Source organism: Phacochoerus africanus, chromosome 12 (genome assembly GCF_016906955.1).
Source record: "Phacochoerus africanus isolate WHEZ1 chromosome 12, ROS_Pafr_v1, whole genome shotgun sequence".
Taxonomy (NCBI): domain Eukaryota; kingdom Metazoa; phylum Chordata; class Mammalia; order Artiodactyla; family Suidae; genus Phacochoerus; species Phacochoerus africanus.
The window spans coordinates 53831744-53853505 of record NC_062555.1 but is presented as its reverse complement, the minus strand read 5'-3'; the positions used below and the strand labels follow the sequence as shown (position 1 = coordinate 53853505).

At 42.3% G+C, this 21762-nt stretch overlaps 1 protein-coding gene across 3 annotated transcripts in view; it reads left to right on the top strand.

The window, feature by feature from the left end:
- The window catches only part of MCM10 (minichromosome maintenance 10 replication initiation factor), a 43664-nt gene that overhangs the window by 7700 nt on the left and 14202 nt on the right, over positions 1 to 21762 (top strand). For 2 of the 3 annotated variants that reach the window (XM_047755281.1, XM_047755282.1), the window contains exons 4-16: positions 177 to 281; positions 424 to 564; positions 2339 to 2510; positions 6229 to 6394; positions 8469 to 8636; positions 10072 to 10188; positions 12147 to 12346; positions 14788 to 14888; positions 16132 to 16242; positions 16328 to 16445; positions 18573 to 18801; positions 19924 to 20068; positions 21235 to 21353. In XM_047755281.1, coding sequence (XP_047611237.1) covers positions 177 to 281; positions 424 to 564; positions 2339 to 2510; positions 6229 to 6394; positions 8469 to 8636; positions 10072 to 10188; positions 12147 to 12346; positions 14788 to 14888; positions 16132 to 16242; positions 16328 to 16445; positions 18573 to 18801; positions 19924 to 20068; positions 21235 to 21353 — 1892 coding nt within the window. The remainder of the gene's footprint in view (positions 1 to 176; positions 282 to 423; positions 565 to 2338; positions 2511 to 6228; positions 6395 to 8468; positions 8637 to 10071; positions 10189 to 12146; positions 12347 to 14787; positions 14889 to 16131; positions 16243 to 16327; positions 16446 to 18572; positions 18802 to 19923; positions 20069 to 21234; positions 21354 to 21762) is intronic. The other variant, XM_047755283.1, reaches the window with a different exon arrangement.

Genomic DNA, 21762 nt, shown 5'->3' with positions numbered 1-21762 from the left:
TCTGAGGGGACCTCTTTAAAGGGCAGAAGTTAACTACGAGTTCTTGGTATGTGATTATATTATGGGTCCCAAGGTTGTAGGGGTGATGGAAGGACATCAAAAACCTTTCAGCATTTTTGTTGTGTATAATATTTCCTCTAGTCTGGTTCTTAAATCAGTATGTATGTCTTTCCCAGATGAGTTAAAGAAGTTGCAAGAACAAATGAAGTCCTTACAAGAACAGCTAAAACTAGCAACAATTAAGCAGCCTGCTAGTCCAGCTCGTCTGCCTAAATCCCCAGGTAATCACACTAATTCTAGAAATAGTATGCATTTTCTATTATGAAGTAATTATAACATTACTTATGTATCCAACTCCTGGTAAAACAGCTTTTGAGTCCCTTTCTAAATTTTCTTTACTAATTTCTTTCACTATTATTCAAGTAGATAAGGTTTCACGTCCCCCTCTTAAGGAGAAGAAAGTTCAGAGAATTCAAGAGTCAGCGTGCTTTTCTGCAGATCTTGACGTCCCAACTCTGCCAAAACCCAAGCGAGTGGCTCGGACACCAAAGGTTTCACCTGCAGGTATAGTACTTGAGGCCCTCCTGGTTTCTTACTGCTTGAGTTCTGTTTAAAACACAAATTGGGGAATTCCTGTTGTGGCTCAGCAATAATGAACCCAACTAGTGTCCATGAGGATATGGGTTTCATCCCGTGGCCTTGCTTAGTGGGCTAAGGATCCAGCATTGCCATGAGCTGTGGTGTAGTGGTGTAGGACACAGACACGGCTCGGATCCCATGTTACTGTGGCTGTGGTGTAGGCCAGCAGCTACAGCTCCAATTTGACCCCTTGCCTGGGAACTTCCATGTACCAAAAGTACAGCCCTAAAAAAGCAAAGAGAATTAAAAACAACAACAACACATTTTGACTCTGTCTTATCTGCCTATTGAGAAAAGTAAGTTTTTTGGGAATGAGAACCATATGCAGTATTCTGTAATCTTTCTCTATATCTCCAAATGCTTAGAAAATCCTTAGGTAGTAAGTAGGTGTTTAACTAAATGCTTAGTGGATTCAGTTTCTTTTTAAGTCTTAATAGTTGTACGTAACCACTGGGTTGAGTTCTTCTACTAGCAGTCTAGAGATTTACTCTTCAGGCTGTGAGATAAAGGCACAGATTCCCTTATAAAATGGTCAGGTTTTATTTTTGACCTTTTGACTACCATTGGCATGTGACACAATAGGACAGAATAGGTGCAGGCTCTGAGTGTATTTATTTGACAACAAATTATGTATTTCGTGTATCCACTGATAAATGGTGTTTATCCCCTTAGAACCTTTGATATTACTAAGGTGTTTCATCAGGCAGTGTCCAAAGTTGAGTTTTGAGAGGATGTGTCAAGTGCATGATTTCTGGAGATTCTAAAGTTCTAGAGTTGCACTAGCCCCTGGCTTGGGAGCAGTGATCCAGAGTGGCTTTGAAGGTAAATAATGATCTTATTTAAGAGAGAGTGATATATACCCAAGCTTTCTGACCTTCAGGAGAATTATCAAATGCTTCTAAAATATGAAAAGTAATCACATCAGTAGAATAGTCTAGCCCCCTTAACTTCCTCCTACCCCACAAATAAAATGGATTGGATTGAAATGAAATTAAATGAAACAAGAAAACAAAGGGAAGCTAAGTTTGATCTGTGCAGAAATTCCTACTAATGCGTTTTTTCTTTTTATGGCCTCGCCTGTGGCATATGGAAGTTCCTGGGCTAGGGGTCAAATTGGAGCTGCATCTGTAAGGCCTTTGCTGCAAACTGTGCCAACGCCGGATCCTTAACCCACTGATGGAGGCCAGGGATCGAACCTGCATCCTCACAGAGACTGTGTCAGGTCCTTAACCTGTTGGGCCACAGTGGGAACTCTCCACTAGATGATTTCTAAAGGAGGGTTCTTACTTCCTTAAGGAATCAACCCCAGGTCTCTGTATGTGGTGAATACTCAAAAAATGGCATTGCACAGAGGAACAGTGTTTGAGAGCAGCATTGATATAGCAGCCACTAGCCGCATGTGACTGTTTAAATTAAATTAAATTAGACATTCATTTCCTTGGAACGCTATTCATTGTCAGTATCCCCATGTGGTTGGTGGCTACCACAGTGGAAAGCACCAGTGTGAAATATTTCCATATGCAGAAAGTCCTTTTGGACGACTGCAGAGCTTTGAGCATAGAGCAGAAATGATCCTCTGGGCTTCCTTTGGTCTCTCAAGATTTGGTTGTTGCATATGTTGATTAAAAAAGAAACAATTCCATAAAAAATTGTTAGTTATCAGTGTTGTTTTCCTCTTAAATTTATGTTAATTTTCTAGAGCCCAAAAGCCCATCTTCAAGGATGACAAGTATACCCTCCCAGCCGCTCCGAACAACTCCTGGGAACACTCCTGGTGGGGTGACTAGAGATCAGAGTGCGGGGACCCCCAGGAGCTCTGGGGAAACAGCTCCGACAGTCTCTGTGGAAGCCTTCTCTGGCCTGAGGCTCAGGTCAGTAACTGTAACCCCCCCACACACTCTCTTTGGATGCCCATTACATGGCTCATCCTCCTTCCTCGGGACTGAGCCTTCCAGAAATAAGTGTATTTACACTGCAGGTCCACATTAGACCACCAGCTCTTGAACTTGACAAAACTTGGCTGTCAGCACTGTGTTTGTTTGACTCAATATATTTGCCTGTGAAATTAAGGAAGACTTTCTCTTGCTTATATAAAGAATCAATGATATATGTTCATAAAGAAATGAATAAATAATAATACTGTATTTACTATTATAAATATTTTTTTAGGACTGCACCCACAGCATATGCAAGTTCCCAGGCTAGGGGTGGAATCAGAGCTGTAGCTGCCGACCTACACCACAGCCAGAGCAACGCTGGATCCTTAACCCACTGAGCAAGGCCAGGGATCAAACCTGAGTCCTCATGGATACTAGGGTTCGTTACCACTGAGCCACAATGGGAACTCCTGATACTGTATTTAATCAGAAACTGGGAGTTCCTGTCGTGGCTTAGGGGTTAACGAATCTGACTAGCATCTGTGAGGACATGTGTTTGATCCCTGGCCTCCATTAGTGGGTTAAGCATCTGACATTGCTCTGGCTGTGGCGTAGGCCTGCAGCTATAGCTCTGATTGGACCCCTAGCCTGGGAACCTTCTTATGCCTTGGGTGCGGCCCTAAAAAGCCAAAAGAAAGAAAGAAACTGGCAAAAATAGTAATAGAGACTATGTTTATTTATTTATTTTTTTTAGAGCCGCACCCACTTCATGTGGAGGTTCCCAGACTAGGGGTCTAATTGGAGCTATAGCTGCCGGCCTACACCACAGCCACAGCAATGCAGGATCCAAGCTGCGTCTGCAACCTAAACCATAGCTCACAGCAACACCGGATCCTTAACCCACTGAGGGAGGCCAGGGATTGAACCCTTATCCTCATGGTTCCTAGTCAGATTTGTTTCTGATGCACCACGACAGGAACTCTGAGACTTTTTAAATACCTAAAGGTATATGCAGTTTAATCAGGATAGTGTCTTATAACTGATGTTAAAAGAAATAACTGTGCTCTTTTTCTTCATGATAACTTTTAAGGCCGTTTTATATTCTTTGCGTCTGGTAGGTGGAGAAATTAAGATACTCAGTTAAAATAGGAATAAATCCCAGGATCAGTTTAGGGAAAAGCCTGGACTTGTAAATCTTCTGTGCTCTGCATCACTGCTGCCTTGCGTCTCTGTTATTACTGCTCTTGAAGCCCTGGGCACAGCAGTAATCTGAAACCAGATGGCCTTTTGTAACTTCCGTCTAAGTCGCCAAGTGCAACCCCTCTAGAACACCTGAACCTTGTCCATCAAACTGAAACTGCTGAGCTCTTAAATTGTATATTAGTAAGAAGGGGAAAAACAAATGACTCCCGACATGCAGTATAAGTTTATTCTCCAAAATTGGGGGGCAGGGTGGTGCTGGGTGGGAATCAGTATCTTGATAACATTTCAGACAGTCTCAGGGATGGAATATAGTAAAAGCTCATTGAGGGGGCTTCAGGGTTCTTGTTCAAGGTAAACATGACCTTCCTGAGCTGGTGCTGCCTTTCCCAGTTGAAATCACTGTGGATAATGAAAGATGTTGCTGCTGTGAGTGTGCTGTTCATTTGCACTGAAGTAGAGGGAGTTGAAACTACTCAGACAAAGCTTCTGAGCAGCCTCCAAATTGAGGTTGTGGAATTGAGTCTCTCATTATTCTTCCTGAATCTTCGGAAGGATCGTTGCTTGATAGTAACGTGCTAACTCAGAGAAATCAGGCAGGGAAAGGATTTCTCCACCCACATCAGTGTTTCCCTCCTGAATATTCTTCATTGTTCAGAGGTAGCTCTTGGGGGTGTCTGTTCCAGACGACTTCTGACAGAGTCAAAGGCATGTTTTTCTCCTGACTCTTTTTGCTTGTCCTTGAATGTGTAATATGATCACACAGGGAACAGATAAGAGTATTCTACCAGGGAAAAATAGTTTGTGAATTCACAAGTTTTTGGCCTGTCATTAGGAACAAGAATATATTAATTGAAGCTAGATTCAAAGCTTTTATTTGTTATGTGAAAACACTGGCTTAAAAAATCTAATTAGAAGTCATAGAACCTGTGAGCTTCTTATAGAATTGATGGAATTGAAATATTTACAGCAATTCACGATTTTGTATTAAAGTTAAGAGGTCTTGTTTTTGTTTTTGTTTTTTTTTCTTTTTCTTCTTTTTACTTTTTGGGCTTTTTAGGGCCGTACCTGTGGCATATGGAAATTCCTAGGCCAGGGGTCATATTGGAGCTATAGCTGCAGGTCTACGCCACAGCAGTGTGGGACTTGAGCTGCGTCTGCAACCTACACCACAGGTCATGGCAACACTGCATCCTTAACCCACTGCGTGAGGCCAAGGATTGAACCCACATCCTTGTCAGGTTCGTTAGTGCAGAGCTACAAGAGATTTTTTGGAGTTTCCTGTTGTGGCTCAACAGTTAGTGCAGAGCTACAAGAGATTTTTTGGAGTTTCCTGTTGTGGCTCAACAGTTAACGAACCTGACTAGTATCCATGAGGATGAGGGTTCGATCCCTGGTCTCTATCAGTGGGTTAAGGATCCGGCATGGCTGTGAGGTGTGGTGTAGGTCACAGACACGGCTCGGATCCCATGTTGCTGTGGCTGTGGTGTAGGCTGGCAGCTGTAGATCTTATGTGACCCCTAGCCTGGGAATCTCTATATGCTGCGGGTGCGGCCCTAAAAAAGACGGAAAAAAAAAAGAGATTTTTTTAATTTAAATTTTTTTTCCATTTTTGGCCACAGCATACAGAGTTCCCAGGCCAGGGATCAGATCCAAGCCACAGTTGGGGCTTATATATACCACAGCATTTAACACCAGATCCTTTAACCCACTATGCCAGGCCAGGGACCCATCCAACCTGCGTCCTGACACTCCAGAGACACTGCCAATCCTATTGCACTAAAGCAGGAAACTACAAGAGATTATTTTTAAAAGAATATTATAACTTTATATTGGAATTCATATTAACTTAAAGAATTAGGGTTCCTATGTGGCTCAGTAGGTAAAGTACCCAGTATTGTTACTACAGTGGCCTCAATTGCTGCTGTGGCACTGGTTCGATCCCCTGCCCAAGAACTTCAGTATGCCAAAAAAAAAAAAAGAAGAAGAAAGAACTTAGGGTCTTTGTTTTCTACATAAGTCCCTATTCTAGGTCCAAGGAAAAGCAAACCTTTTTTTTTTTTTTTTTGGTCTTTTTAGGGTTGCACCTGCGGCATATGGAGGTTCCCAGGCTAGGGGGCAAATTGGAGCTACAGCTGCTGGCCTACACCATAGCCATGGCAACACCAGATCCAAGCTAAGTCTGCAACCTACACCACAGCTCATGGCAATGCTGGATCCTTAACCCACTGTGTGGGGCCAGAGATCGAACCTGTGTCCTCATGGATGCTTATCAGTTTCGTTTCTGCTGAGCCATGATGGGAGCTCCAGCAAACTTTTTTTTTTTTTTTAATTATCCTGGTTTCATCTGCTGTGAGAATGTGCACCTTGTCCATACTATGTAACTAAGCCTCTCTGAGAACAGGTGCTTCAGAAATTTCTGCCCATGACACCTCTTCTCACCAATCTGTTACCATGCCTGATAATCTCTTCTTACAATAATGACCTACCAATTGCTGAATTCTTGACCCAGGAAGCCTCGAGTATCCTCCACAGAAATGAACAAGAAAATGACTGGCCGAAGACTGATCAGACTGTCTCAGCTCAAGGAAAAGATGGCAAGTGAGAAGCTGGAAGAAATAGACTGGGTGACATTTGGGGTTATTTTGAAGAAAGTCACTCCACAGAGTTCTAACAGCGTAAGCCATTTTATTGACTTCTCAGCTTTTTTTGTTACCCAGAGCCATCAGAATTTCACCTTGAAATAATTGCTAGTAAGTTCTCAAGTTGCCACACCATCATTGGGTTTGTAGCCGAGGCGGAGATAGGTAAGGAAAGCCCTATTTAAGGAAGATGTGGTTTTACAGGCTTCTTAAGCTTTTTATTGTCCACATCATTCTTACTCACTTCACTTATCTTTGTTTGATGGTGGGTGTGGTTGTATCTGTGACGCTCTCATCCCTCTTGTGGAAGAGGAGCAGGTCTTCAAAGGGACTGCGTTCACAGATCCTTTGCAGAGTCTTACTAGATATAAAATGTCAGTCTCAAAAGTCCTGAAATTGCTGACCTGTGCCAGTACAGTATGGTTTATTTAAATTGACAGATATTAAAAAAGATCTAACAAGTTTTATTTTATTTATCTTTTTTGGCTTTTTAGGGCTGCACCTGTGGCATATGGAAGTTCCTAGGCTAGGGGTTGAGTTGGAGCTGTAGCCGCCTGGCCTGCGCCACAGCCGCAGCAACTTGGGATCCGAGCCATGTCTGTGACCTACACTACAGCTCAGGGCAACGCTGGATACCTGACCCACTGAGCAAGGCCAAAGATTGAATCTGAATCCTCATGAATACTAGTTGGATTTGTTTCCGCTGTGCCACAGTGGGAACTCCCAATCTAACAAGTTTTAAAATTGCAGTCGACTGAGGCATAACAGGAAAATTATTATTTCTAAGCTTTGTTCTCTGTTTAGCAGGAGGCTTGTGGTCTTAGAGTAACCCTTAAACTTTGTTTAAGGATCTCTGTTTCCTTGCCTATAAAATGAAGGAACTGGCCTTTGAAGTCTCTCCTAACTTTAAATTACTACAGTTAATCATCCTCAAAACTGATGTCATTCTCCATTTAGATCTTGGCCAGACTTAGACTTTTTTTATGAGCTCTAACACCAGGGATTGAGGTTTAGATTCTGAATCCTGCTCTAGCCCTGTTCTGTCTCTTTAACTGTGATCAAGTCTGGTTTTCATTTGATTAAGTTCTTTTTTTCTGCTTTTTAGGGCCGCACCTGTGGCATATGGAAGTTCCCAAGCTCTAATCAGAGCTGCAGCTGCCAGCCTACACCACAGCCATAGCAACACCAGATCCGAGCCGTGTCTGCCACCTGCTGGACCACAGCTCATGGCAGTGCCAGATCCTTAACCCACTGAGTGAGGCCAGGGATCAAACCTGCAAAACCTCATGGTTCCTAGTTGGATTGGTTTCCGATGCACCATGATGGGAACTCCCTTGATTAAGTTCTTAGTTGTATCACCAGTGGCCATAATGACGTGGAAATAATAATGTGAAATTTATCTGAACTCCTCTAAGAGTTTCATATGCTGCAGGTGTGGCCCTAAAAAATTATAATTAGTTGGTGGTAAATAATAGATTTACTACATTTATATCAGGAAGGTCTTGAATGATAGTGCCACATTTTCCTTGTTCTTTCATTTTTTTCTTTAATTTTTTTTTTTTAGGGCCGCACCCACAGCATATGGAAGTTCCCAGGCTAGGGGTCCAATCGGAGCTGCAGCTGCCAGTCTATACCACCGCCACAGCAATAAAGGATCCAAGCCACATCTCCAACCTACACCACAACTCATGGCAATGCCAGATTTTTAACCCACTGAGCAAGGCCAGGGATCAAACCTACCTCTTCACAGATACTGGTCTGATTCATTTTCACTGCGCCATAACAGAAACTCCCACTTTCCTTGTTCTTTTAATGTTATATGTGTGCATGCCTGTGAAATCAGGAAAGCAGTGCTGTCCCATCGACCATTTAGATCTGAGAATTATAGACAAGTTTGCTATTGGTTTCTCTTTCTTCACCTTGATTTCTAAAACTAGAAAGGGTCATATCAAAACCGAGGAAAAGGATGAATTTATCATTAACAGACATTCTGATGATTATAAATTCAAGGTGTGTAAACTTACATATTCTTCAGTGGAACCCTTGAATCATATGTGGAGACAGTGTAACTAACTCATTGTTCAAAATTTATGAAAAATATTTCCTCCAGGGGAAAACATTTAGCATCTGGCGACTGAATGATCTTCGTGACCTGACACGGTATGTGTCGCTGTTCTTGTTTGGAGAGGTTCACAAAGAACTCTGGAAGACTGAGCAGGGCACCGTCATAGGGCTGCTCAACGCCAACCCCATGAAGCCCAAGGACGGTTCAGAGGAGGTAAGACTGGGTTTCCATGGCTTATTTTTTTTCTTTATTACTTAGCTGTGTTCTATCAAAAACATTTATATTTTAAATATAATAAGTCCAGTTTTTATAGTCTTTTATCTCCATTGAACTGGTTTTTTGTTTGTTCATTCATCCCTCACTGCCAGTATTCTGAATTTCTCACTTCTTGAGCATTTTGCATTATATATTGCATTATATCTTTTCAGATTTGTTTCAGGATTCCTGGAGTTTTTTCAACTCTTGCGATCAGGTCCCCATAGATCTCCCATAAGTTTCCATGGTGGCATCAAGAAGCCGAGGTTTTATAGTTGAGGGAACTTTGTGCCATTCCTTAGTACAGCTATAATTGCAGTTTATGAATTTACTTTTTTTTTTTTGTCTTTTTAGGGCCACACTCATGGCATATGGAAGTTCCCAGGCTAGGGGTCGAATTGGAGCTGTAGCTTCCAGCCTATGCCAGAGCCACAGCAACACCAGATCTGAGCCGCATCTGCAACCTCCTATACCACAGCTCACGACAACGCCAGATCCTTAACCCACTGAGCGATCAACGGGAACTCCACGAATTTACATTTTTAGTGTAAATTTTTATCTTTTCAAGCAGCATCTACTCAAGAGTTTGGGTAAATTGCACACCGACATACAGATGAATAGCAACAACTTCTCCACCTGAGCCAGCAGGAAACTACTGCTCCTCTTTTAGACAGATTATATCAGCAGGAATGAGAAACAATTATTTCATTTTTTGCTTTCAGGAGAGAATGACAACACATCTTCATTTATTGGTTAGGAAGGTATTTGATTACAAGTAACAGAAAAACTTTACTGTAGTTTCCTTTTAACTGTCAATACTGAGTTTGTTTCTCTTACATAGTAAAAAAAAAAAAAAGAAGAAGAAAAAAAAACAAAAACAGACATAGGCGGAGTGGTGATACCAGGGACAGTGTCCTTGAGTCTCTCAGCCTTTTCTTCTTGGTCACAAGATGGCTTTGAAGCTCTGGCCATCACATCTCCATTCAGGGCAAGAAGTGAGCAGCCTCTTTGCTCTGCTTTTGTCAGGAAAGCACAAGCTCTTATAGCTCCCTTTCCTGCCCACTCCTGCTTTATTGTCATTGGCTGGAGCAGTGGCAAATGACCATCACTGGTTCTAAAGAATGCTGGGAAAACTGGGAACTGGATTCATCACCCGAGGCTGAGCCTTTGGATTCTGATAGCAGAGACGCAGGAGGGGATGGATAGTGGGTGGAGAGCTAAATGTGTCTTCTCCACCTCCTGTCTGACAGCGCTTTGGCTTCAAACTCCTGTGCAGTGATAATAAGGGCAAAAAGCCTTCTCAGCTCTCACCAATTGTTGGTATATCCATTCGTGCTGATGAAAGACCATATCTTTGTCTGCTTTTAACTCCCACACTACCTCTTTTCTACAGGTGTGCTTATCTATTGATCATCCTCAAAAGGTCTTAATTATGGGGGAAGCTCTTGATCTGGGAACCTGTAAAGCGAAGAAGAAGAATGGAGAACCGTGTACGCAGACTGTGAATTTGGTTAGTTTCAGCTTTGTTGGGGTAATTTTTGCTAAAGAAAGAAGAAACTAGTATGAATAAATTATAGGTATTTTACCTATAATGACCTATTTAAAATTGAGTTTCCTATAAAACAGAAAGCATCAAAGTGAGAAAATTGAATGCATGGTTACTAAGGGCCAGTTTAAAAAGCGGGGGGGGGGGGGTGGTGCAGTATTTAACCTCTTAGAAAAGTAACCTATTATTGCTAGCTGACTAGGAGATATAAGAAGACAGAACTTTAATTTGCCCTCAATTCTTTTTAGTGCCGAGATCAAACACTAATGATGAAATACACTGAAACATTTAAACTCTATTTTATCTTTTCTTAGAGGTTTCTTTTAAATATATACGTAGAGATGGATTTCATATATCAGACTCTTAAAGTGCACAGTTTAGTAATTTTTAGTATACTCACAGAGTTGTGCCATCATAACCACTATGTAATTTCATAACATTTTCTCTCCGCAAAAGCCTATGCCCATTAGCAATCATTCCTCATTCCTCTCTCCCCCGCCTAGACCTGGCAACCACTAATCTAAATTCTGTCTCTATAGTTTTACCTCCTCTGGACATTTCATACAATGGCATTGTATAATATGTGGCTTCTTATGTCTGGCTTCTTTCACTTAGCATAATGTTTTTAAGATTCATCTGTGCTCTATCTATGCTGCAGAACAGTCATCAGTGCTTCATTCTTTTTACAGTTGAATAATATTCCATTCTATAGATAGATCCCACTCTGTTTATCCATTCATCAGATGATGGACATTTGGGTTGTTTTCACATTTGACTGTTAAGAATAAGCTGCTGTAAACATGTACATGATTTTGTGTGGATGTTTTCAGTTCCCTCGCATGTATTCCTGGGGTGGAATTGCTGGGTCTTATGATAACTCTATGTTTAGGCTTTTGAGGAACCACCAAACTGGTTTCCAAAGTGGCTTTTACATTTTCCCCAGTATGTGAGGGTTCCAGTTTCCCCCCATCCTCTCCTACACTTGTTTTTTTGTTTGTCTTTGATTACAGCCATCCTAGTGGATGTGAGGTGGTACTTCTTAGAGCTCTTTGAAGGATCGTGACAGGTTTTGGTTTCCTCTCTTTTGATTTCCCTCATTCCTGTCCATCAGATGAACTAGTGGAAAGGAAGTAGGAAAGTGGGAGATATTTGGAAAAAGAGGTCTCAGGGGAAGTACCTGACAGATCCCTTAAGAGCTAGACCATTAAAGCCCCACCGTCGCCATCTCTGAGGTTCATCCAAAAGGACGATACTTCACAGTTTCTCTTTGTTCCTTTCCCTGAAGGGGTAGCGTTTGTCCAAAGGTCAACCAGAGAAGTAGAAAAGCTTACTTGAAACTGATTTTGTTTTATTTTTTAACTTTTATTGAGGTAAAATTCACATTACATATGATTAACCATTTTAAAATGTACATACACATCGTTAGTATTTAGTGTATTCACTTTATTGTGCAGGTATCAGCATCTTCTGATTTGAAAACCTTTCCATCACGCCAGAAAAACATGCCGTGTTTGTTAAATAACCACTTCCCGGGTGACCTCTAAGCCGCTTTCTGTCTCTGGATACATGCCATAAAAGCAGTCCTACGACGCGGGACCTTTTGTGTCTGACTTCTTTCTCTTAGCATAACATTTTCAAGGTTCATCTGAAAGCTGATTTTATTTCCATTGTAGAAAGAGGCCAAGGCAGTGAATGACAGCACTTTTTCTTTTACCCACGTAGTACATGAAGAGGAGGTTAGGGAAGAACTTCTTGCCTTCAGCCACTCTTAACTCTGCACTGAGAATGGTCCCAGAGGCCAGCCAGGAGGGTTCTGCACACAGAATAGCCCTTTGTGGGGCCAGGAGAAAGGAGCTGTGTCTATTAATGTTGTCCCTGGCCTGTCGCCCTAACCCTGACGCAGCCCCTCTTCTTTTTCACAGAACGACTGTGAGTACTGTCAGTATCACATCCAGGCCCAGTACAAGAGGCTCAGTGCCAGGCGGGCCGACCTGCAGTCCACCTTCTCTGGAGGCCGAATTCCAAAGAAGTTTGCCCGCAAAGGCATCAGCCTGAAAGAACGGCTGTGTCAGGATGGTTTTTACTACGGAGGAGTTTCTTCGGCCTCATACGCAGCCTCAATGTAAGATATTCCTGGGGCTTCTTTGGGACAAGGGTCTTGCCTGTCTTCGTTTAAGAATAAATCCAGTGGTTATACATTTCTCTCCAGGTCCTGGAAGGCTTGTAGGGGTTTTATCTTTCATATGGTACTGCCTGGAACGAGGTAGCTGAGGGCCTCTCGCAGTCCCGGAAAGAGAGGAAAACTCTCAGAAGTCTGGGAATCTGAGTCAGGTTGTGATGGTTTGTAGCAGGGAGCCCGCACTTCCTCTTTGGCTTCTAACGTGAACAGTGCAACTTGGTCAGGTCTGATTGGAGAGAGTGTTACCTTGAAATCAGTTCCCCCATGATTGTTGGTGTGGGACTGTTGACCTCTTGGAGCCCACATTTAATTTAGTGAACAAGTATGCAGTGAAGCTTCAGGAGGGGGACATTCTTGGCCTCGCCTCTGAGCATCTTAGCCTCTCCATAGAGTCCCTGCAGGTGATCAGTGGCCTTGTCACTGTACTCTAGAAAGCACATCTGAGGACGTGACAGATGGGGACCTGGCTCGAAGAAGGTGTAGTTGGTCCAAGAATAAATTGTAGGTTTTGTCCTTGATCCAACAGAAATTGGGCTGGAGGACTCGTACTTTCTATCTATTTTGTAATATCAAGCACTTTTTTTTTTTTTTTTTTTTTTGCTGGCTGCAGTTTGTAGCCGCTTGATGTGGAATCTGAGTTCTCAGACCAGGGATCTAACCTAGGCTGCAACAGCAAAAGTACCAAGTCCTAACCACTAGACTACCAGGAAACTCCCAAGCACTTGTTTAAGATTTAAAATAATTTTGGTATTTTTCCACATTGCAAAAGCAATAGGCATATGTTATCTTAAACAAATTAGGTACAATCCAGTCAAAAGGAGACAGTAAAAACCATCTATAATCTCACCACCTGGGGGAGTTCCCTGGTGGTCTAGTGGTAGGATTTAGCACTTTCATGCTGTGGCCTGGGTTTCAATCCCTGGTCTGGAATTGAGATCCCATGTCAAGCTGCTGCTGCAGTGGTGAAAAAAAATTTTTTAAATAAAGAAAATTTTGTAAATCCCATCACCTAGGTAACTGCTAGTTTGGGTATATGTGGTTCTAGGGGGGTTTTTCCCCCCGACTTTGTTTTTTGTTTTTTTTGTTTGTTTGTTTGTTTTTTTTGGTCTTTTTGCTATTTCTTGGTCTTGGGCCGCTCCCGAGGCATATGGAGATTCCCAGGCTAGGAATCGGAGCTGTAGCCACCGGCCTATACCAGAGCCACAGCAACGCGGGATCCGAGCTTCGTCTGCAACCTACACCACAGCTCACAGCAACGCCGGATCCTTAACCCACTGAGCAAGGGCAGGGATCGAACCCGCAACCTCATGGTTCCTAGTCTGATTCGTTAACCACTGCGCCACGACGGGAACTCCTTCCCCCGACTTTGTATACACTTTTAATAATATAAAATGGGATCCTGATATACTTTGCAAGATTCTTTTTTTTCCCCACATAAAATAATGAATTTTTCTTTTTTTCTTTTTTTTTGTCTTTTCTTGTCCTTTTAGGGCCACACCCTCGGCATATGGAGGTTCCCAGGCTAGGGGTCTAATCAGAGCTGTTGCTACTGGCCTACGCCAGAGCCACAGCAACACCAGATCCAAGCCGCATCTGCAACCTACCGCACAGCTCACACAAAGCCAGATCCTTAGCCCACTGAGCAAGGCCAGGGATCCAACCCAAAACCTCATGGTTCCTAGTCAGTTCGTTTCTGCTGCATCATTACAGGAACTCCAATGAATTTTTCTTTGTGGGGTATTCACTTATGGCATTATTTTTAGTGGCTACATAGTATTCTTTTACATGCCTTTGATAATTTAACTAATTCTTCATGGATAAACATTAATAGTATTTTTGGAGTTTGTACAGTGGCTCAATGGGATCTGTGGCTTCTTGGGAGTGCTGGGATGTGTGTTTGATTCTCCGCCCCACATGGTGGGTTAGGGATCCAGCATTGCTGCAGCTATGGCATAGGCCTCAATTGTGGCTCCTGTCTGATCCCTGGCCTGGAAACTCCATACGCCCCCGGGGCAGCCCCCCAAAAAGGGTATTTCCAACTTTAAACAATACAAACAAGGTTGTTAATATCCTAAAGTTTTGCAAAGGACTTAAGGTAAATCCTAGATTACTTGATCAAAGTATTGGTGTATGTTTTATTTCTTTTGCCAACTTTCTTTTCCAGAATGATCTTCAACCTGATTGTAGGCTTCCTATTGTTTTATGTCTGTGATGTAATGCGTGCATCAGTTAGGCTGTGAGGCCATAGTATTAAGAAAGGCTGCTTACACAGTGCTTTGAGAAACATTGGCAGTTCATAATGACTGTTTCTGCATCTTCTTTACCCCATAGAGCATTGAAGTTCAGTGACTTTCTTTTTAAGAGGGTGACTCTTGTCATTTCAGTGCAGCTGCTGTGGCACCTAAAAAGAAGATTCAAACTACTCTGACTAATCTGGTGGTTAAAGGCACAGATTTGATCCTTCAGGAAACTCAGCAAAAACTTGGTAACTTTGTTTCTCCATACCTTTCTCTCTCTGTCTTTTTTTTTTTTTTTTTTTTAGAGTATGGTTGGTTTACAGTATTGTGTCAATTTCTGCTGTACAGCTTAGTGACCCAGTCATATGTATATATACATTCCCTTTCTTAGGTATTATCATCCATCATGGTCTATCCCAAGAGATTGGATATAGTTCCCTGTGCTGTACAGTAGGACCTCATTGCTTATCCATTCTAAATGTAATGGTTTGCACCTACTAACCCCAAACTCCTCTCCTATCCCAATCCCTCCCCCCCCCTTTCCCCTTGGCAACCACAGGTCTTTTCTCTATATCTGTTTTGTAGATGGTTTCATTTGTGTCATATTTTAGATTCCACATATCTCTCTCTGGCTTAAATACGTAGCCTTCAGGATTGAAAATGGTTAATTCCTAACTCTGAGTTATACTTAGCGAGTGATGTGGCATCAGCTGAAGGAACCAAGCTTGGCTGGTAGCCTTAAGGAAAAACAGCCTCTTAATCTTAGCTGTGCCTTAGCTTGCTCTGCTTGTTAAAATGTATTGATGTATATGGGTCTTACTTCTAGTATCCAGCACTGACTGGAATCAGTAGTGTCAAGTTCCTAGTCAACCTCATCAGCTATCTTTCATTAAAACAGGTCAGAGAAGGCCACCTCCTGGGGTCTCTGTTCGTAACAGTGGTCAAGGTCTGGGATGCACCCTTTCCCTTTGTGCATATTACACAAGTAGGTCTGAAATGACTGCACAAATATTAGTATTCTAATTATTATTCAAAATAAGGTATATTTATCTTCCCTTTGCAGTCTTACTGGTCCGATGTTAGAGGTTAAGGATTCTCTTTTCTCTTGATATATCTACTTCATTTGCAAATGACTAAGTTGAGAAAGCAGAGTTTAAAAGGGATAAGTCACATGATATAAAATAGTCTGAATTTTGGAGTTCCTATTGTGGCTCAGCTGTTGCAAACCCAACTAGTATCCATGAGGATATGGGTTCCATCCCTGGCCTCACTCAGTGGGTTAAGGATCCGTCATTGTTGTGAGCTGTGGTGTAGGTTGCAGATGTGGCTCAGATCCCCCTTTGCTGTGGCTGTGGCTTAGGCCAGCAGCGACCACTCTGATTCAATCCCTAGCCTGGGAACTACCATATGCTGCAGGTGCAGCCATTAAAAGGAAAAAAAAAAAATAGTCTGAATTTTGAATCCTCTAAGACTGATGTTTGTATATTCCAGGAATACCCCAGAAGAGCTTGTCTTGCTCTGAGGAATTCAGGGAACTGATGGACTTGCCTACATTTGGAGCTAGAAACTTGAAACATCATTTAGCCAAAGTCAAGACATCAGGTAGAGTCAGGCTACTCTTGCTCTGGTGTCCACACCTGAGTTCCTGAGGCCTCAGAACCCCCTAAGCCTGTGGCTCTTGTTTTAGGGATCCTGGGGAGCCCAAAACCTGCCTTCCAGTCTATTTCAGCATCATCCCTCTTGAAGCAACAGAAGCAGCGTATGTTAGAGATGCGGAAAAAGAAGTCAGAAGAAATACAGAAGCGGTAAGGGTAACATTTAATATTCCCTGTTTGGTTAGCTCATCTCAGGAATCCTGAGGATGTCTTAATAGATTTTAAAAATGTGAAATCTTTGGGGATTCCCATCGTGGCTCAGCAGGTTAAGAACCCGACATAGTACCCATGAGGATTCAGGTTCGATCCCAGGCCTCACTCAGTGGATTAAGGATTTGGCGTTGCCGCAGGCTGTGGTGTAGATCTCAGATGCAGCTGGGATCCTTTGTCGCTGTGGCTGTGTGTAGGCTGCAGCTATGGCCTCTGATTCAACCCCTAGCCTGGGAACTTCCATATGCCCTAGGTGCAGCCATAAAAAGGAAAAAAAAAAAAAAGTGACTTTGGATTTGGGGTGACTGGCTACCGTTTTAACTTTGGAAGTTTTTAAAAATGATTTTAACATAACCTAAATTGATGGCATTTAAAGTTATATATTTCTAACTTAATGCTAGTGAATTCTGAGACCTGGTGGTACAGACTGCATTAATGAATATCATTGGAAAAGAGAAAGGAGTGATGCATAAAGAGGGTTTTGTGAAAAGGGAAAATAGGTGTTAACTTGTTTGGTGCCCATTTCTTAGTTTTGCCACAATTAAGTTTTTAATTACAGGCTAAACCAATGTGTAGATTTTGCATTTGTTCAGGTCAGTGATGAAATGAGAAGCTGAAAATGGAGAGTCATTTTAGAGGCAGAATCCAGTGGAAATGGGTGTTGAAGGTAAACGAGTTTAAGACTTTTAAGCTTAAGTTATCTGAATAGTAATAAGAGCTGCTGTTTACAGGCACTCAGCATGCACTGAGCACCACGCTTTACATGGTACACACGTCTCATTCGGTCCTTACCATACTCTACAAGGCGTCATTACCTTGTTTCGTACTTAGTGTGACCAAAGGTCAGAGAGCTAGTCCAGTGTGGGAGCCGAGTCTGCTCTATTCCAGTGCTGAACTATTATGTTGTCCCAGACCTGGGCTCCTGAAAGGGTAGACAGTTCCATTGAAAGGAGAATCCATTTTGAGCCAAGAGGAAATGCTTTGGAAAAATAAGATAATAGATTTGCCCTCAGGCAGGTTAGTTTGCCGTGCTGGTGGGTTATCTATAGAGGTATTCATCAGGAGGCTACAGATGACATAAATGTATGGATGTGGACATCAAAATATACATGGAGTTGTAGACACTGTGGGAAGTAGAAAGCTCCTGTCCCTTTAAAGGCTTTACAGTTCGAAGTTTGGCAGAATTTTACTGGCCAAACAAAACATATCTTGGGATGGGATCTGATAGGCAGTTTGCACAGTCAGCCTGGAACTCACAGGAGTGGGGATGTGATAGGGAAGGAAGATTGGCCTGGGATTACCTAGTACTAGGCCTGAGCCTGTCACTTACGAGCAGTGGGGTCTTGGGCCTTGATTTCTTCATATCTAAAATGATTTGTTTTTTTCTTTCTTTTTTTTTTTTTTTGGCTGCCCTGCAGCATATGGATTTCCTGGGCCAGGCATCAGATCCAAGCCACAGTTGCGACCTGCACTACAGCTGAGGCAGGACCTGGTCCTTAATCCACTGTGCCTGGCTGGGAATCAAACCTGTGTCCCAGCCTTCCCAAGTCGCTGCTGATCCTGTTGGGCCACAGTGGGAATTCCTGGACTAGATGATTTCTGGCATTTGTTGTTTTTAAGGAGCCCTTAAAACCATATGTAAAATAATCACTGTGTGAGTGGTAGCGCTTTTCTGTTAGGACTTCCAAGGTGTATAACGTGTTACACCTTCCCAGTAGAGTGAACAAGTGCAGAGAGACTTCATGAGTTCCTGAACAGTGCAGAGCTAACCAGATGTCTGGGATCACAGTCAGCAGCTCACCTTCAGGACGGAAAGTGCTCCTTAGACTGCACCCATTGGGAAGCCTGCTGATAATAATCAGTTCTAAATTGGTGAAACAGTTAGCACTGATTCAACCAAAACTCAGTTAACTGAGGAGTTAGTGAGACTAGTTTTGTATTTCCTATGTGCTAATCTGAATTAATAACCAAGGAGAAAAAGTTTTACTCACAACTACTTATCAGCTCTGGCTTGCCTGCAGCCTCCCAGTCTGTATGTTTAGTTTGTGACTGCCTATTTCTTTAAAGATTTCTCCAGAGCTCGAGTGAAGCTGAGAGCCCAGCTGTGCCGTCATCTTCTCGGGAGCCCCTTTCTTGTTCTCCACCAACTGGGGCCGAGTTCCCCAAGATGAACAGAACCCCAGCCATTCAGACGCCCAAGCTCGGAAGAGGCATCTCAGAAGGAGATAATGTCCTCCTTTTTGACAAGTCACCACCACCAAGACCAAAACTCAGTGCTTTAGCAGAAGCCAAAAAGGTAGCTGCCATGCGTTATCTTTACCACTGGAATGTGCATTCTGAGAGACACAGTTGGAGTTTTAAACATGATGTACCTGTGGCCAGGAAAGACAAGTCACCTCATGCTTGTTTATGGGTCATGACAATTATTAGAGTTGAAAGAATTTTAAATGATAATGGGTGTCGACATAGTGCCATTAATTGAATACAGCCATTATCTCCATTCTGGTTCCTGTCAGGCTGTAGGAGATAACTTAGAAGATACTGTTTTATAGCTAGACACCTTAGATTAGGGGGAAACATCTTTGGAATTGTTTCAGCAATTGAATTGTCAAATAATAATTAGGAGAAGCCCTCTTTAAAAGAAATCTTACACAGAAGTCCAGTCTGCAAACAGATAAAAGCTAAGTTGCTCTGACTGAAGTGGGAGTTGGGGGTAGTCAGAACCCCACCTGCTCAGCAGTTTCCACCTCTCCTCCTGAGTTGCCCTATGCCTCAACTCGAGCCTGTATTCTCTTTGTTCTGGGTAACAGCCAGAACCACAGGAAGGACAAAGGCTGCCTGCAAGCCAAAGCTGTACCTACAATAATCATAATAGCAATTACATGATGTATTTCTAATATTCTGTGATATGTGCATACATTCTGTTTACTAGGTATGGGTACCTGTTTTGCTGGCATTATCTCATTTTATTCTCAAAACCCCAACTATAAAAGATAAGTTAGTGCTGTCATCCCCATTTTATAAATGTGGAAACTAAGGCTGAACAATTAGGTCAGGTTACCTACTAGTAAATGGCAGAGCTGGAACTCTATCCTAATTTTGTCTATTCTGAAACAAACTTCCAAAATGTTTGTGTGGTTCCTCTATGGGTCTCAAAGCCTGTGGATTAGCTAATGTTAAAGTAATTATTGATATTTAAATGAGCTGAAAGTTGGCTTCCCAACTTAGAGACCTGTCTTTCATTCTTTTAAAGTTTCATACTTGTGTTAATACTGCCAAGTAAAATGAAGATATATTTTGCTAATACATATCTGAGAACAGCCGGAATTTACTGCTTAATCACTGGAAATGGGCCCAGAGCTATAGGTGCTTATCTCATCTTTTAGATTTTCAGCTCCCTCTCTTTCTGTTTTTCTAGTTAGCTGCTATAACCAAATTAAGGGCAAAAGGCCAGATTCTTACAAAAACAGACCCAAACAGCATTCAGAAGAAGCTGAAGGAACCTCAGGATATCCTGGAAGTGAAGGAACGTGTGGAAAAGAATAGCACGTTTTCTCTGCAAGGTACTGCAACTTTAAAACCTAGCAATGTGAAAGAGACACCACTTACAAAGGAAACATTCCAAAACGTAACCAGCTTCTCTGACATCAAAAGTCATTATTTTGGAGTTCCCGTCGTGGCGCAGTGGTTAACGAATCCGACTAGGAACCATGAGGTTGTGGGTTCGGTCCCTGCCCTTGCTCAGTGGGTTAACGATCCGGCGTTGCCGTGAGCTGTGGTGTAGGTTGCAGACGTGGCTCGGATCCTGCGTTGCTGTGGCTCTGGTATAGGCCGGTGGCTACAGCTCCGATTGGACCCCTAGCCTGGGAACCTCCATATGCCTCCGGAGTGGCCCAAAGAAATAGCAAAAAGACCAAAAAAAAAAAAAAAAGTCATTATTTTACTTCCGTTTACCTCTGTGAAGAATACCTAAAAGAATTTCTACAGCGAGAACTGATTGTTTCTTATAATCACATTAAATTAAAATGAAATTATGCACGACTTGAAAACTTGAGATTATTTCATTGAATCTTTGCACATGTATGTTAGTATAAAGATTTACTTTGAAAGAAGTAGAATTCCTTGGCTTTAAATTGCCCGGTTTTTATCTTTTTTAAAACTCTGAAGTTAGCAGTGTCATTTTAACATCAGTTTGTGAATAGGGATTTTGTTGTTCTCTCTGGTCATAATTGGCTCTTATTTTAAGCTGAAAAAGAGATTCTAATTTAAACTACCCATATTCTAGTTCTTACTTCTCAAGTCGCCCCCCCCCCCCTTTTTTTTGTCTTTTCTAGGGCCATACCTGAGGCACATGGACGTTCCCAGGCCAGGGGTTCAATTGGAGCTATAGCCGCCGGCCTACGCCAGAGCCCCAGCAACTCGGGATCCAAGCTGCATCTGTGACCTACACCACAGCTCACGGCAGCGCCAGATTCTTAATCCACTGAGCGAGGCCAGGGATCGAACCCAAAACCTTATGGTTCCTAGTCAGATTCGTCAACCACTGAGCCACAACGGGAACTCCTCAACTCACTTCTTTAAGAGCCTTATTTGCTGGTACCAAGGCGGGGGTGAATTCCCTTTGAAGAGTTGTAGAGGGAGGCAGAGGAAATAGGAGCAGCAGAGTCGGTGAGACTCACTGGTTGGGAAATGCCTCTGTAACAGCTCACACTTTTCCTTTTTGCTCTAGCTGAGGATGAACTGGAGCCTGCCAGGAAAAAAAGAAGAGAACAGCTTGCTTATCTGGAATCTGAGGAATTTCAGACAATTCTCAAAGCAAAATCAAGGCACACGGATGTTCTAAAAGAGGTATGAAAGAGCCCAGAAGGTCAAAGGTGACGGAGATATCCTCAGACCTGGGCACTTGTCATGGGACTAAAAGTTCCTTTTCCTGAGGTGCAGCTTTAGTCAGTTTGCTTGAGTTTGTTTTGAAGCACGGGAGTATTGCTAATAGATTTTAGCATTGCCTTTGTTGCGTAGGAGAATATCATTCAACATTATTTGACTTCAGTATTAAAAGATGTTTTAGTGAATATTTTATAACTTTGCATGGAGTATATTCTATAAAAATGATGAGTTACTTTGTTGTACACTTGAAATTAAAGTAATATTAAGTCTGCTGTACTTCAATTTTAAATAATCTAATTAACTTTAAGAAATGCTTAGTTGTTATGGCCAGGAAATTATGTTTAAATGGCTCTCCACTATCTACTGTCTT